This window comes from Bufo bufo, chromosome 11 (assembly GCF_905171765.1).
Source record: "Bufo bufo chromosome 11, aBufBuf1.1, whole genome shotgun sequence".
Classification (NCBI taxonomy): domain Eukaryota; kingdom Metazoa; phylum Chordata; class Amphibia; order Anura; family Bufonidae; genus Bufo; species Bufo bufo.
The window spans coordinates 71,766,095-71,779,210 of record NC_053399.1 but is presented as its reverse complement, the minus strand read 5'-3'; the positions used below and the strand labels follow the sequence as shown (position 1 = coordinate 71,779,210).

The following is a 13,116-nucleotide window of genomic DNA, read 5'->3' as shown; positions in this document are numbered from 1 at the left end:
ACCCCTAACATCAAGGGCACCTCAACCATCATCTTGGCTGATGCTTCCCTAGCCCAGGGAGGCTTTCTGCAAACCGTGAGTAAACTGATGAACTGTGTGTTGTTATTTGGCCCCTCATCTATCCACTGTGCACCTCGCGTGTTGCCCCTGCGCTACTGGCTGGCTGCATGCCCACGTGCTGAAAGGTCTCAATTGGCTGTCCTGTACCAATTGATGGATGTGTCATGGGTCAAAGTTCTTCACAATGTAAAAGAATATGGCGCAGGGGACATCGCCATATTTTCGCCCGTTCGGCAAACCAAGAACGAGGAAAGTTCGCCGTGAAACGACTGTCGAGCGACCCGCGAGGCCATCTCTACGTCTAAGTGCTCACCTGGCGCCGCTGCCTTTTTAAGCACCTGATAGGCAGGGTGTCGGGGGTGCCCCCACCAGTCAGATATTGTTCCTGAGGACAAGCCATCAATAGCAAAGTCCCAGAGAACCCATTTACAATGTAGATACTTTTCAGCAGTTCTCTCCTATGACCGGGACCACATCACTGAAAATCAGACTTACCGTGTTTGGCAATTTATAATACGCCCTTTTAGTAAGAAACAATCTTGCTAAAAGTGTCTTATAAACAGCAGTCGGGGAGATTCAGCATAGCCAGACCCCTGACTGCTTCATTAGTGATCAGGCAGAGCGCTCATACAGATCTGCCTGACCAGTGAGAGAGGCGGCAGGCAGGAGAACCATCCGTTCAGCGCATGGGGGAGGAAGGTCCTACACTGTACTGAAAGAAGATTAAAATTACAGCTTAAGGACCTTTGATGATGTCATCAATAGGAGGAGCCAGAGCAGGAAGACTGTACAGCCGACATTGGTGTAGAGAGATGAGAGTTTTTACTAAAGATGCTAAGTGTGTATGTGTAGTAGAGCTGTATGTGTGTAGCAGAGCTATATGTATGTAACAGACCTGTATGGGTGTAACAGAGCTGTATGTGAGTATGGCAGTGCTGTGTGTGTATAGCAGAGCTGTATGTGAGTATGCAGTGCTGAGTGTGTATAGCAGAGCTGTGTGTGTACCAGAACTGTGTGTTTTGCACACAAATACTTAAAAATAACCTAGCAGAATAAGAAGCGTGGCCGGACACCACAGAGCAGTGACAGGAATAGAGTTGCACCGGGTATCGAAGTATTGATACCCAATTGATACTTTTAGACCCGGATCGATACGACACCGGGTCTTACTATTTAACGATACTAGGCTGCGCTGTTATCTGTTAGAGAACATGGCGCTCCCTGCTCTCAGCGCGCACCATGTTCTACTCAGCAGCACAGTGGAGAAGGAAGGACTCTCTCCCTCCCCCCCTGTGACGCGGCTGCCGCGGCCACCAATGAGATCATTGCCCTGAGGATGAGGGGAGGGGCTGTGGCCACTGCGCCACCAATGAATGTGATTAACACATTAATTCAAGTGTAGGTAGTGGGTGCCAGCGGCGGTATCACATACCCAGCCCTCAATGACAGGGCATGTGATCTGCTGAACCTGAGGGGTTAATTGCCACAGTTAGCATGCCCTGTTATTGAGGCCGGGTGTGACAACCACCCGCCAATCCCGTCGTACTAAGCCACAGTTGCCATACAGGTCTCCACTAGAGACTTCTGGAGGCAAATCCACTGTGAGCACAGAAGATGTTTAAGATTGGTTGGTGGGCCCAGACAGGATACAATCACGATTGTATGTACAATCGGTAAAAATAAAATTACTGATTTCACGCTGGTAATCAAATTAATTTGCTGCCACCACTATTCGTATTGAATCAGGGCGAAGAGACCCCGGCTAGCTAATCCTAAAGGGACGAAACGGTTATTTGCAATCTAGCTAGTACATTAACAATTTATAAAAATAAAACAATTTGGTAGTATGTCTTCTGAGGACAGAGTTCTTAGCATAGATCAGATCATCAAGTAACTAGGGCAAAATGGAACGATGAAATCGTTAGTTTTTATTCTAAAACTATACACAAAAATATATACATTAAAGCTGACAGATAAATATACCTGCCAGTTGGACAGATTGGTTTGGATAGAAATAGGTAAGAGGTGGAAGGAAATAGAATGTCTATAAGTTTAGAATTACCGTGGTAAAGTCCAGTAAAAGGCAAAGTCTTTGTACAATAATCCAAAATGGTGGGGTGTCCAGCGGGCGGTCGTGATGTTAGTCGACGTCAGATGGTAGAAGAAGGACCCAGGGCTGAATGTGTCACAGGGTTTTACCCACTCTGTAGTGGGGAGGGGTTGTGACCCGCACAAGTCCAGCCTTGGGTAATTGGAAGAGGGGCAGTTCCTGCCCTGGACAGAGGAAATCTGGCTGAATCTTTGCTGTGCCAGTTTCTCCGTAACCGTGGGTCAAATTAGGACATAGAGGTCATATTGAGAATCAGCACAATTTTACAGATCCTCTGATACCAAACAGGATAGAATTACCATTTAGATTCCCTGAGAGCTTTGATATCTGAGAGAGAGAATCTCTGATTGACTGGCCGATTTCCTGAAAGGTGTATTATTGGGGCCGGAATAATCCCTAAAGAGATGGTTCAGTGCATTGGTTCCGAACCCAGGAAATATGAGGAAATATGGACGCAAATATGAAAGCTATGTATTAGAGGTGGCTGCCCGGTGACCTCTTTTTGTGTCTCAAACAGCTGTCTGATAAGAATCTGTCCTGCTCTCTTTGAAGCGCACTGGCAAGACTGAAGGTGTGAGACCCCTGCTGGTATTGGAGACACTATGGCTGCAGAAAGACCAGGTTTAGGAGGTTCTGTCATAAGAGAACTAGATTGATGGCTGAATAGCAACGGAGCGAGGCGCAGACATAGTGGAGTGCGTCTTGACTTGGGGGGAAGACCGCAGGCTAGGAGAGGGTTAATGGTTGGAAGTGTGTTGGGGGTTAGGTTCAGGTGAACGGGGAGGAGTAGCAATTTCCCGGGCTGTATATAGGTTATGGGTGGAGCTAGTGAGGCAGTTGCCAGTGTAAGCTAGAGTGTTTTAGGGTCAAGATGTCGTCTCTGGAGGAGTTATTGGAAGCGGTCCGTGCTGCGGTTCAGGTACATGGAGCGGAGCGCTTGCAGCAGACCATACAGGCTGCTTTGATCCCCCCGTCTACGGCGGCCTTGCCGGCGCGTCCACACAGGACCAGGAGGTCGGTTCCCCCAGAGCGCCTGAGTCCAGAGGCTACACCTCGGGTGCGTCGTCGCCTTAGAAGCCCCCCTATGGCCCCTCCGCTGCAGTCTGCGGTGCCTGTGCCCGGTTTGGCGCCCAGACGCAGCGGGAGGAGTGTGTCGGCGCGAAGCAGGTCAGCGGGTGAGGGACGGGATGTCCCCGGCCCGGTCTCCCCGGCGGTGAGAGGAAGAGAGCGCAGACAGGCGGGTGTCTCTTCACAGGTGCGGCGTTGTGAGGAGCGAACCATGGCGGCCTTACCGTCGGAGAGGAGGAGCAGTACGGTCGGGCGGTCCGGCGGCCTGGGCCTTCCATCAGTCGGGGAGGAGAGGTCTTCTGCGCCGCGGCCGGTGGCTTCCGGTCGGCGGCAGGCAAGCGCCGGGTCCAGTGAGCAGGAAGGAGCTGGTAGGAGTGAGTGTGCGTCGCGCCCCCTGGCGGTGGGTCGGCGACATTGCGGCATGGCAGGGACTGTGGCTGTTGCTTCGTCTCCTGGCATTTTGTCGCTGGATGCGGCTCACAGCCCTCCTGCTGTGGGGCCCGAAATTTCGATGGGTGACAGAGGAGAAAATATGCGGCCTGGTGATGAGGCCTGTGCTGCAGTCGATTTAGCGGATGACGGTCACCTGCATTCGCAGGGTGACGGGGGGATGTCACCATTGGAAGAAGGAGAAGTCGGCCCAAACGAAGAATTGGCGGCAGGCGCTTTGGACTTTCCGCTGGATGTTGACGCCGTGCCGTGCAGGATGGATGCGCTACTGAGGACACCTGGGAGGAGTTCTGCGGCTGCCGGAGGTGCTATCCGGGGACGGCCAGGTGAGAGATCTACGGGTCAGACTATTGTTGGGGGAGGTGGGGTTGCTGTGTCTCATAATGCGGGGGGTTCTGAGGTTTTGGTGCGGGAGGTGTTGTCAGGCATGATGTCATTGTTGTCACGGCTGGGTACGGGATCTGTTGCGTCCCCGGTGCCAGTCTGGGCTCCGGCGCAAGCGGGTTCGTTGGAACAGGGGCCGGTGCGGGGTTTAATGGGGACAGTGGAAGACGGTGTGGCGGTTGGTACCCAGGGATCTGGGGCGGTTGCGGGTGTTAGGAGTGACATGGGTGATGGCGTGCGGTTGGCGGATGCAGCGAAAGGGGAGATCTATGTGTGTTTTGAGGGGCCGCTGGGGGCTCACTTGAAGCAGGAGATGAAGGATAAGATATGGAAGGATGAATACGTTGAAATTTTTTCGTTGCTTCCATTGGAAAAATTTAACTTAGATAGGGGAAAGCCGGACGAGAGTAAGAAAGAGGAGGAAGAGAGGAGGCGGTACAGGCTTATCCCGCGTACTTTTCAAAATTGGCTTCAAGCCTTTGCAATTTTGGCTAGCGTAGTTGGGGAAAAGGCGCCTGAGCACTGCTCCGCGCTCTTTTGCTATATGGATGCTATTGGTGAGGCGCATCGGACGTATGGGGGTGTTGCGTGGCTTAGGTATGACGAGCAGTTCCGGCAGCGGAAGGCGGTCAGGCCTAGCATTCGTTGGGACCATAAGGACATTGGTCTGTGGATGCGGTTGATGGCGGCACCTAGGATGGGCCCTCAGCCCTTTCGTGGAACGGCCGGGGGCACCTCGGCCTCTGAGTCGCATGGGGGTAATAGAAAGGGGTGTTGCTGGCAGTACAACGAAGGGCATTGCAGGTTCTTGTCTGATTGCCGGTACAAGCATGAGTGCTCCGGTTGTGGCGGCTCCCATAGTTTGTCGCGGTGTTTCAAGCGCGGCAAAGGTAAGGGACCCGAGGTTGTGCAGAAGAGGGGTGACGCCGGTGAGGGTGGAAGAGATGGAGCCCTATTTAAAGAAGTATCCAGATAAGGAGGTAGCGCAGCTGTTGTTGGCAGGGTTTACGAAGGGTTTTGTCATTCCGTGCGGATTGGTTGGGCCGCAACGGGCACCCCGGAATTTGTCATCGGCTCTTCGCCATCCGGCAGTTGTGAGAAATAAGATTGATGGTGAGGTTTCTGCCGGAAGGGTGGTGGGTCCTTTTTCTGTGTGTCCGTTGCCGGATTTGTGGGTTTCCCCTTTGGGCTTAGTCCCTAAGAAGGAGCCTAATAAATTTCGGCTTATTCATCACTTGTCCTATCCGTTAGGTGGGTCAGTGAATGATGGTATAGCGGACGAGTTATGCTCCGTTTCGTACACGTCTTTTGACGAGGCGGTACGGTGGGTCCGGCGTTTTGGGCGAGGCGCCCTGCTTGCGAAAACGGACATTGAGGCCGCTTTTCGTTTGTTGCCTATTCATCCCGATAGCGTGCATTTACTTGGTTTTCAGTGGGATGGCAGTTATTATGTTGATTGTTGTTTGCCGATGGGTTGTGCGATTTCGTGTTCATTGTTTGAATCGTTTAGTTCTTTTCTGGAATGGGTGGTGAAACAGGAGGCAGGATGGAGTTCGGTTTTGCACTACCTGGATGATTTTTTGTTTTTGGGTCCGGCTGGGTCCAGAGTGTGTGCTGTTTTGTTACATACCATGGAAAGGGTGGCTGCGCGCTTCGGTATCCCGTTAGCTGCGGAAAAGACGGAAGGCCCTTCCACGGTTATGAGGTTTTTGGGCATCGAAATTGATAGTGTGGCTATGGAATGTCGCTTGCCTGACAACAAGGTGTCGGATTTGTTGGATGAGGTTGTGTACTTACGGAAGGCAAAGAAGGTTCAGCTTAAGCGGGTTCAATCGGTTCTGGGTAAATTGAACTTTGCGTGTCGCATATTGCCGATGGGGCGGGTTTTTTGTCGTCGTTTGGCGCTTGCGACTGCGGGGGTTACTTCCCCGTTTTACTACTTGCGTTTACCAGCAGCAGTGAAGGATGATTTGGCGGTGTGGGAGACGTTTCTGTCGGAGTACAATGGGCGGTCTATGTGGATGGAGGCAGTGATTAGTAATGTGGATTTGGAATTGTTCTCAGATGCATCAGGTTCGTGTGGATATGGTGTTTTCTGTAGAGGACAATGGAGTGCTGGGGCGTGGCCGGTTGAATGGAGGGAGGCGGGTTTTCTTACTAACTTGGCTCTGTTGGAGCTTTTTCCGATTGTTTTGGCTACTGAGTTGTGGGGGACCTGGCTCAGGAATCGGCGAGTTCGTTTCTACTGTGACAATATGGGTGTGGTGCAGGCGATCAATAGCCAAACGGCGAACTCGCCTCCGGTGTTGAATTTACTGAGGCATCTTGTATTGCGGGGTTTGCAGTTGAATGCATGTTTTGTTGCGGTTCATGTTCCTGGAGTTGATAACTCACTCGCCGATTCCCTTTCTCGTTTTCAGTGGGACCGTTTCCGCAGCTTGGCGCCGGGTGCCGAGTTACAGGGGTTGCCTTGCCCCCAGTGGCTCTGGAGCGTGGCCTTGGGGTATCGGCGGACTTGATTAGGCAGTCTCTTAGTAGAGGTACGTGGTCGGCCTATTCATCAGTGTGGGCGTTGTGGGAGGAGTTGATCGAGCAGGTAGGTGGGGGCAGTAGTTCATTAGAGGATTTTCAGACGTTATTGGTTTTTTGGGTGGGTCAGTCTTATGCTGCGGGTTTGTCATTCTCGGTTGCATCTAAGAGGGTAGCGGCTGTTGCCTTCTGGTTGCGCCTGCGGGGACTGGCTGACGTGTCTAAATGTTTTATGGTGCGGCAAGCTTTAAAGGGTTACCGTCGTAGTGCGTTACGGAAGGATAGTCGTAGGCCGGTTTCATTTGATGTGTTGCAGATGCTATGGAAGGTGGCTGAGTCTGTTTGTGTGTCGGCATATGAAGTATGTCTGTTTAGGGCGGCTTTTGCGTTAGCTTTTTTCGGGGCTTTTCGTATATCGGAATTGGTTGCAGCTAGTCGCATGGGTGATGGTGGTTTGTTGTGGGAGGATGTTTGGATTGTAGAGGGGGCTTTGAGATGTACGCTCCGCAAGTCTAAGACTGATCAGGATGGTAAGGGTGTGGTTTTGTGGCTTAGGCCGCTATTGGGGTCAGTTTTTTGTCCAGTGCATTGTGTGAAGGAATTTTTGGAGCTGCGTCCTGGCGGTCCGGGTGCGTTGCTGGTTCATAGGGATGGTTCGCGGTTGTCGCGTTTCCAATTTGTGGCTGTTTTCAGAAAATGTTTGGCTGCCGCGGGTCTTCCTGCAAAGGACTTTGCATCTCACTCATTCAGGATTGGGGCCGCGACTGAGGCTTCCAGGTGGGGCCTAGGGGAGAAGGTTATAAAGCGAATCGGGCGTTGGGAGTCCGATTGTTTTCGATCATATGTCAGGCCTCATCTGTTATAGTGTTACAAGGAGGAGTTGGGTTTGTGTCTGTTCTTTATTAAATTTGTTTTTTGCAGTGCTGTTTTTTTTGACTATGTTCGTTTTTGCAGGGGCGGCGCCTTGCTTGGCATGGATTTTCGGGCATTCGTACGTCTACTGGGGGGCCTTGCGAGCGGATGTGCGGCGGAACGGTCGTCAATTGGGTTTTCCGATGGAGGATTTGCTGGTCAGGTGGATTGGTTTGAGGGGGCTCCTCTGGGGGCGTGTTTTGCCCGAAATCCATACCAATGTACTGTTAGATCGCCCGCCTGATATCTTAGTTCTTCATGCGGGTGGTAATGATTTGGGGGTTCGGCGGTCCCGTGATGTGATACGGGATATTAAGTTAGACGTTTTGCGTTTGATGTCAGATTTTCCGGAGTTGCTGGTGGTGTGGTCAGAGGTGGTGGCGAGGAGTAGTTGGCGGTTTGCCAGGTCGGTTGAGCGGCTCAATAAAGCGCGGGCCAAGTTGAATAAGGAGGTGGGACGCTTTGTTCGCAGACAGGGTGGTCTGGTGGTTCGACATCGGGAATTGGAGGCTGCATCGCCTCAATTCTTGAGATCCGATGGTGTGCATCTTAATGATATCGGGATTGATATGTGGGCGTTAGGTATTCAGGAGGGTCTGGAAACGGCCCTGAGGGTGTGGCGTGACGCCCACAGGTGAGGTGTCACCGGTGGTCTTCTTGTGGCTGATTGATATGGGATCCTGGGGGAGCAATACAATGGTTTTAAGAGATGCAGGACATGTTGGAGCCTGTATCTCATGTGGATGGTGATTGCCGAGGATGGGGCTCCTGTTTGGGCTGAAAGGCCTACAGGAGGAGATACATGGATACTTCAAGGATTTGGTGCCCTTGGGTCGGTGAGTGCGGCCAAGGGTAACCTTGAAGTACAAGGAGAGATGTTTAAGGAAGATACCGCTTGTTGGGTTGCCCTCCAGGATCCTTGTTACGGTACAGTGGCTCATAAGGTTGAAGGATGTGTTAAAATGCTTGTTGGTATTATTGTTATTATTATTATTGTGTGTGTATAATAAAGTTGGCCGTAATGGTCATTTTGCCAAAGCAAGAAGGTTTCTGTCTGGTTATTGGTAGGAAAAGGGGTTTGGTAAGGCTAGCCGGAGGAGAATTCTTCCATCCGAGTAAGTCAGAATAGCAACGGAGCGAGGCGCAGACATAGTGGAGTGCGTCTTGACTTGGGGGGAAGACCGCAGGCTAGGAGAGGGTTAATGGTTGGAAGTGTGTTGGGGGTTAGGTTCAGGTGAACGGGGAGGAGTAGCAATTTCCCGGGCTGTATATAGGTTATGGGTGGAGCTAGTGAGGCAGTTGCCAGTGTAAGCTAGAGTGTTTCCCGCCCTCCCGCCCTTGTTTGGGTAGAGAAGGGTATAATTAATGGAGGTGTGATGGTGGCTGATTGATATGGGATCCTGGGGGAGCAATACAATGGTTTTAAGAGATGCAGGACATGTTGGAGCCTGTATCTCATGTGGATGGTGATTGCCGAGGATGGGGCTCCTGTTTGGGCTGAAAGGCCTACAGGAGGAGATACATGGATACTTCAAGGATTTGGTGCCCTTGGGTCGGTGAGTGCGGCCAAGGGTAACCTTGAAGTACAAGGAGAGATGTTTAAGGAAGATACCGCTTGTTGGGTTGCCCTCCAGGATCCTTGTTACGGTACAGTGGCTCATAAGGTTGAAGGATGTGTTAAAATGCTTGTTGGTATTATTGTTATTATTATTATTGTGTGTGTATAATAAAGTTGGCCGTAATGGTCATTTTGCCAAAGCAAGAAGGTTTCTGTCTGGTTATTGGTAGGAAAAGGGGTTTGGTAAGGCTAGCCGGAGGAGAATTCTTCCATCCGAGTAAGTCAACTCAACTTGGCATGGGGCAGGAAAGGTTTGTCACAAGGAGGTGAGAATGGCACCTCTGCTCTGTGAATTACTCCTTTAGTGAAAAGAGAAGATTTTTAGTGAAGGCTCTGGTGTCTCTGTGATTGCGAAATATGGCGCATTTGCGATTTCCTAGTATCGCTGTGGATCGCAAAGCGTCACACCGGGTATGTGATACGCACCCGCTGCCTACACTTGAATTAATGTGTTAATTACATTCATTTGTTCCACAGTGCGCCCCCCCCTTTTTTAAATTATAACTATTGGTGATGCAGTGCACTGTCCCCCCAATTCTCCCCAGTATTAGAATCATTGGTGGCGCAGTGGTCACAGGCACCCCCCCCCCCCATTGTTATATTCATTGGATGCAGTGGCCACAGGATCCCCTACACTCCTCTTCATTGGTGGCAGTTTCGATCGGAGCCCCAGCAGTGTAATCGCGGGGCTCCGATCGGTTACCATGGCAGCCAGGACGCTAATGAAGCCCTCCATGGTAAGCTCGCTGCTGCCATGTGCACAAAGCCCAGGGCAGCAGGGAGAGTGTAAGATCCTATTCACTGTAATAGATCTCTATCAGGGGGTATAGGACAAGGGTTCTAGCCCTAAAGGGGGCGAATAGTTAATAAATAAAAAGTAAAAAAAAAAAATATATTACTTATAAAATTTATAAACTATAAAAATTTAACATATTACATATTGCCCCGAAAAAGTGCAAACTGTTAAAATATGTCTCCTATGCAGTGAACGCCGTAAAAGAAAAAAAATTTTATATCAAAACCGCACCAGTCGCCATTTTTAGTCACCTTGTCCCCCAAAAAATAGGATAGGACTGTTCTATTATGGGCCGGACGTTCCATAAAATCCGGAATGCACGCAGTTTTTTTGCGTTTTATTTTTTTTGCATGGTATCGAATGGTATAGAGTATTGCAATACTTTTTTATGGTATCGAAATCGAATCAAAATGTTGGTATCGTGACAACCCTAGTCAGCAGTTTATCTCATAGACATAACAATGGTGCGGAGCATAAAATAGTATAAAATCCATGTATAACGTGTGCCCCACATGTCTCAGTCCTGTACACATCTCTTATACTCACCATAATGTCTCTATCCTGCAGGCCGGACTGGACAGAGCCTCCATCAAGTCACTGAAGTGAGGACCAGACAGACAGTTATAAGACAGGTCAAGTATCTTCAGGGACGGGTTATTCCTTATTACAGATGCCAACTGGATGCAGGAAGTGTCTGGTAGTTCATTATAACCCAATCTGTAAGAATAAGAATATGAGATGTGGGTGAGGCGTCCACAGAGCGTTAGTATAAAATCTGTAGATTGTGACTGTGGAGAGAAAATGTCCCCGGCTGTTAGTAAAATCCATAAATGTCATCACTAGAAGCCGCCTCTTGTGTGTGGTGGATGTCAGGAATGGCGGCAGCTATATGATATGTCCATGTCCTAGAAATCCAGAACCCTGAGGAATGTCCTCACTTTATGGCATGTCATAAATCAGTGATGATGGCAGCACATGAATGTACAAGAGTCATAAAGCTGGAGGAACTTGTGTCAGCGTCATCAGCTGCTGAGAGCTCTTCTTCCACCATCTATTGTGGCCCTCAGTCTGTGGTCCCTGTGGCCTCCATTCTCCTTCCACCATTTATTGTGGTCCCTATGGCCTCCATTCTCCTTCCTCCACCATCTATTCTGACCTCTATTCTCCTTCGTCCACCATCTATTGTGGCCCTTAGTCTGTAGCCCCTGTGGCCTCCATTCTCCTTCCTCCACCATCTATTGTGGCCTCCATTCTCCTTACTCCATCATCTATTGTGGTCCTCAGTCTGTGGCCTCCACCATCTATTGTGGCCCCTGTGGCCCCCACTCTCTTCCTCACATTACTACAGTACACATGTGGCTCTGCCCTCGCTCAGTCAGTTATTTGGGGGACGGATTATTAGTAGACATTACACTACATTCAGGGTTTCTCTGGATTCTGCTGGTATTGATTATTACTTATTAATAACGAGCAGTAATCGTCTCCATTCTGAGTAAATTACAGCCGGGGTCATCAGTAATAATACCGCCATACAGCTGTAATGTAGCACAGGCAGAGATGAGCGCTCTATGGCGGTAAGGGCTCATGTACATATTACAGCTCTGTATAACCTGGGAGTTGCTCAGACCCATAATCCGCCCCATAGAAGCAGATGTGTCCTTCCTGTCCCTCCAGATGTCTCTCAGGACATATGACACCTCCTCCAGTGGCGAACCTCCAATAGAGGAAGACCACGCAGCTGCTATGGGGCCCCTGGGGGAAGGGGGCCCACAGTGGAGAATAGGCCCCGCCCACTAATTACACTTTAATAGCTACTACCAGAAGTGGAGAAGGACCTTTGGTGATGTCATCAACCATGTGTTGTGCCTGGTGGAGAGGTTAGTGGTGTCCTGGGATAACCCATACAATGTGCTATAAAAGCTAGGAGTTGTAGTTCTGTCCTATTATATCCCTCTCCATCAGGGGCGTACATAGAAATCACTGGGACCCATGGCAAGAATCTGAATTGGGCCCCCTTGTGACTGACCCATAGCACCCCTCAGGGTACGTGCACATCTGCCGCAGAGGTTACAGCAGAAGCCTCAGTTGCAGATTCTGGCAAAAACAAAGGGCAAAATAATGCTGCATGCTGGATCTCGACCGACCCCATTATTGTGAATGGGATCCGGCAGGTGTCGGCAGTGTTTGGCATATGTTGGATCTGGCGATTCTGGAATTCTGCTGGTGGCTGGAACAGAATACCAAAATCTGATCGCAAGTGATTACCTAGCCTTACCTGATGAACTGTGCCCGCTGCTCCTGCTACTTCTTATATAGTGCCATCCTTCCCCCATGTACTGCTGCTGCTTCACCTCCTCCCCAGTGCTGAGCGCAGTCAGGGCCTGGGGCCAGGGCCGGTTCTAGGTGAAATTGGGCCCTGGGGCGAAAAACAATAAGGCCCCCCCCCATGACACTTGATGACTTTTACAGAAGAAACTGTATATTGTGTGGCACAGTCAGAGGCGGCTCTTCCATTAGGCCACTTAGGCCGCCGCCTAAGGCCTCGCGCTAGTAGGGGCCTCTCTCTGGCCCCCACCAGCACCAGACAACGCTGCAACCACAATTTTATTGGCTCCCGGGTGGCCTGGGCCCTGCGCAGTGCTAAGCGGACTAAATAAGACTGAGCCGCCGCGGCCCAGCCGCTCTGAGCACCTCTGCACTCTGCCTCTTTAAGAGAGCAGTGGCTGCTGGGGATGAGGGCTCGGAGCGTGCCGCTGCACAGGCCCGTCTTCTGACTGAACTCAACGCCAGCCCCGCCCTCAGAGCGCTGCGCAGCCACAGGGGAGAAGGAGCCAGGGCCCTGCCTCACCTCAGTGTCCCTGTCTGGCTGCCACCGGCGCCCGAAGACAGACAGTGCGTGGTGCCCGAAGAAGGCCAAGGTCAGGTGTGTGTCCTGCTTGCTGCTGTGCCCATCCCCCCCCCCCCCCCCGGCTAGCTATACTGGGAACCTCTTACCTTAGGGCCTGATGATAATAACTTACTGGTGTTACTGGTGCCAGTAATGTGCCATGGGGGGGGGGCATGTAGGGGGAGAAATATGCCATTGGAGGGGGGGGTAAGATGTGCTGCTTTTTTTTTTTACTTAAGCCCCTGCCCTGTACTATGTGCTGCAAGCATGCAGCTGCTTAACCCTGACTGTGACATCACTGT

At 50.9% G+C, this 13,116-nt stretch overlaps 2 protein-coding genes across 3 annotated transcripts in view; both read right to left on the bottom strand.

Annotated features, from left to right (window-relative positions):
* The window catches only part of LOC120981622 (NACHT, LRR and PYD domains-containing protein 3-like), a 3,400,916-nt gene that overhangs the window by 3,279,930 nt on the left and 107,870 nt on the right, over positions 1–13,116 (bottom strand). The gene's annotated exons all lie outside the window — the stretch shown is intronic.
* Positions 1–13,116, bottom strand: part of LOC120981624 (ribonuclease inhibitor-like) — a 323,009-nt gene that overhangs the window by 289,969 nt on the left and 19,924 nt on the right. For both annotated transcript variants that reach the window (XM_040411195.1, XM_040411194.1), the window contains exon 2: positions 10,474–10,644. In XM_040411195.1, the coding sequence (XP_040267129.1) occupies positions 10,474–10,644 (171 nt within the window). The remainder of the gene's footprint in view (positions 1–10,473; positions 10,645–13,116) is intronic.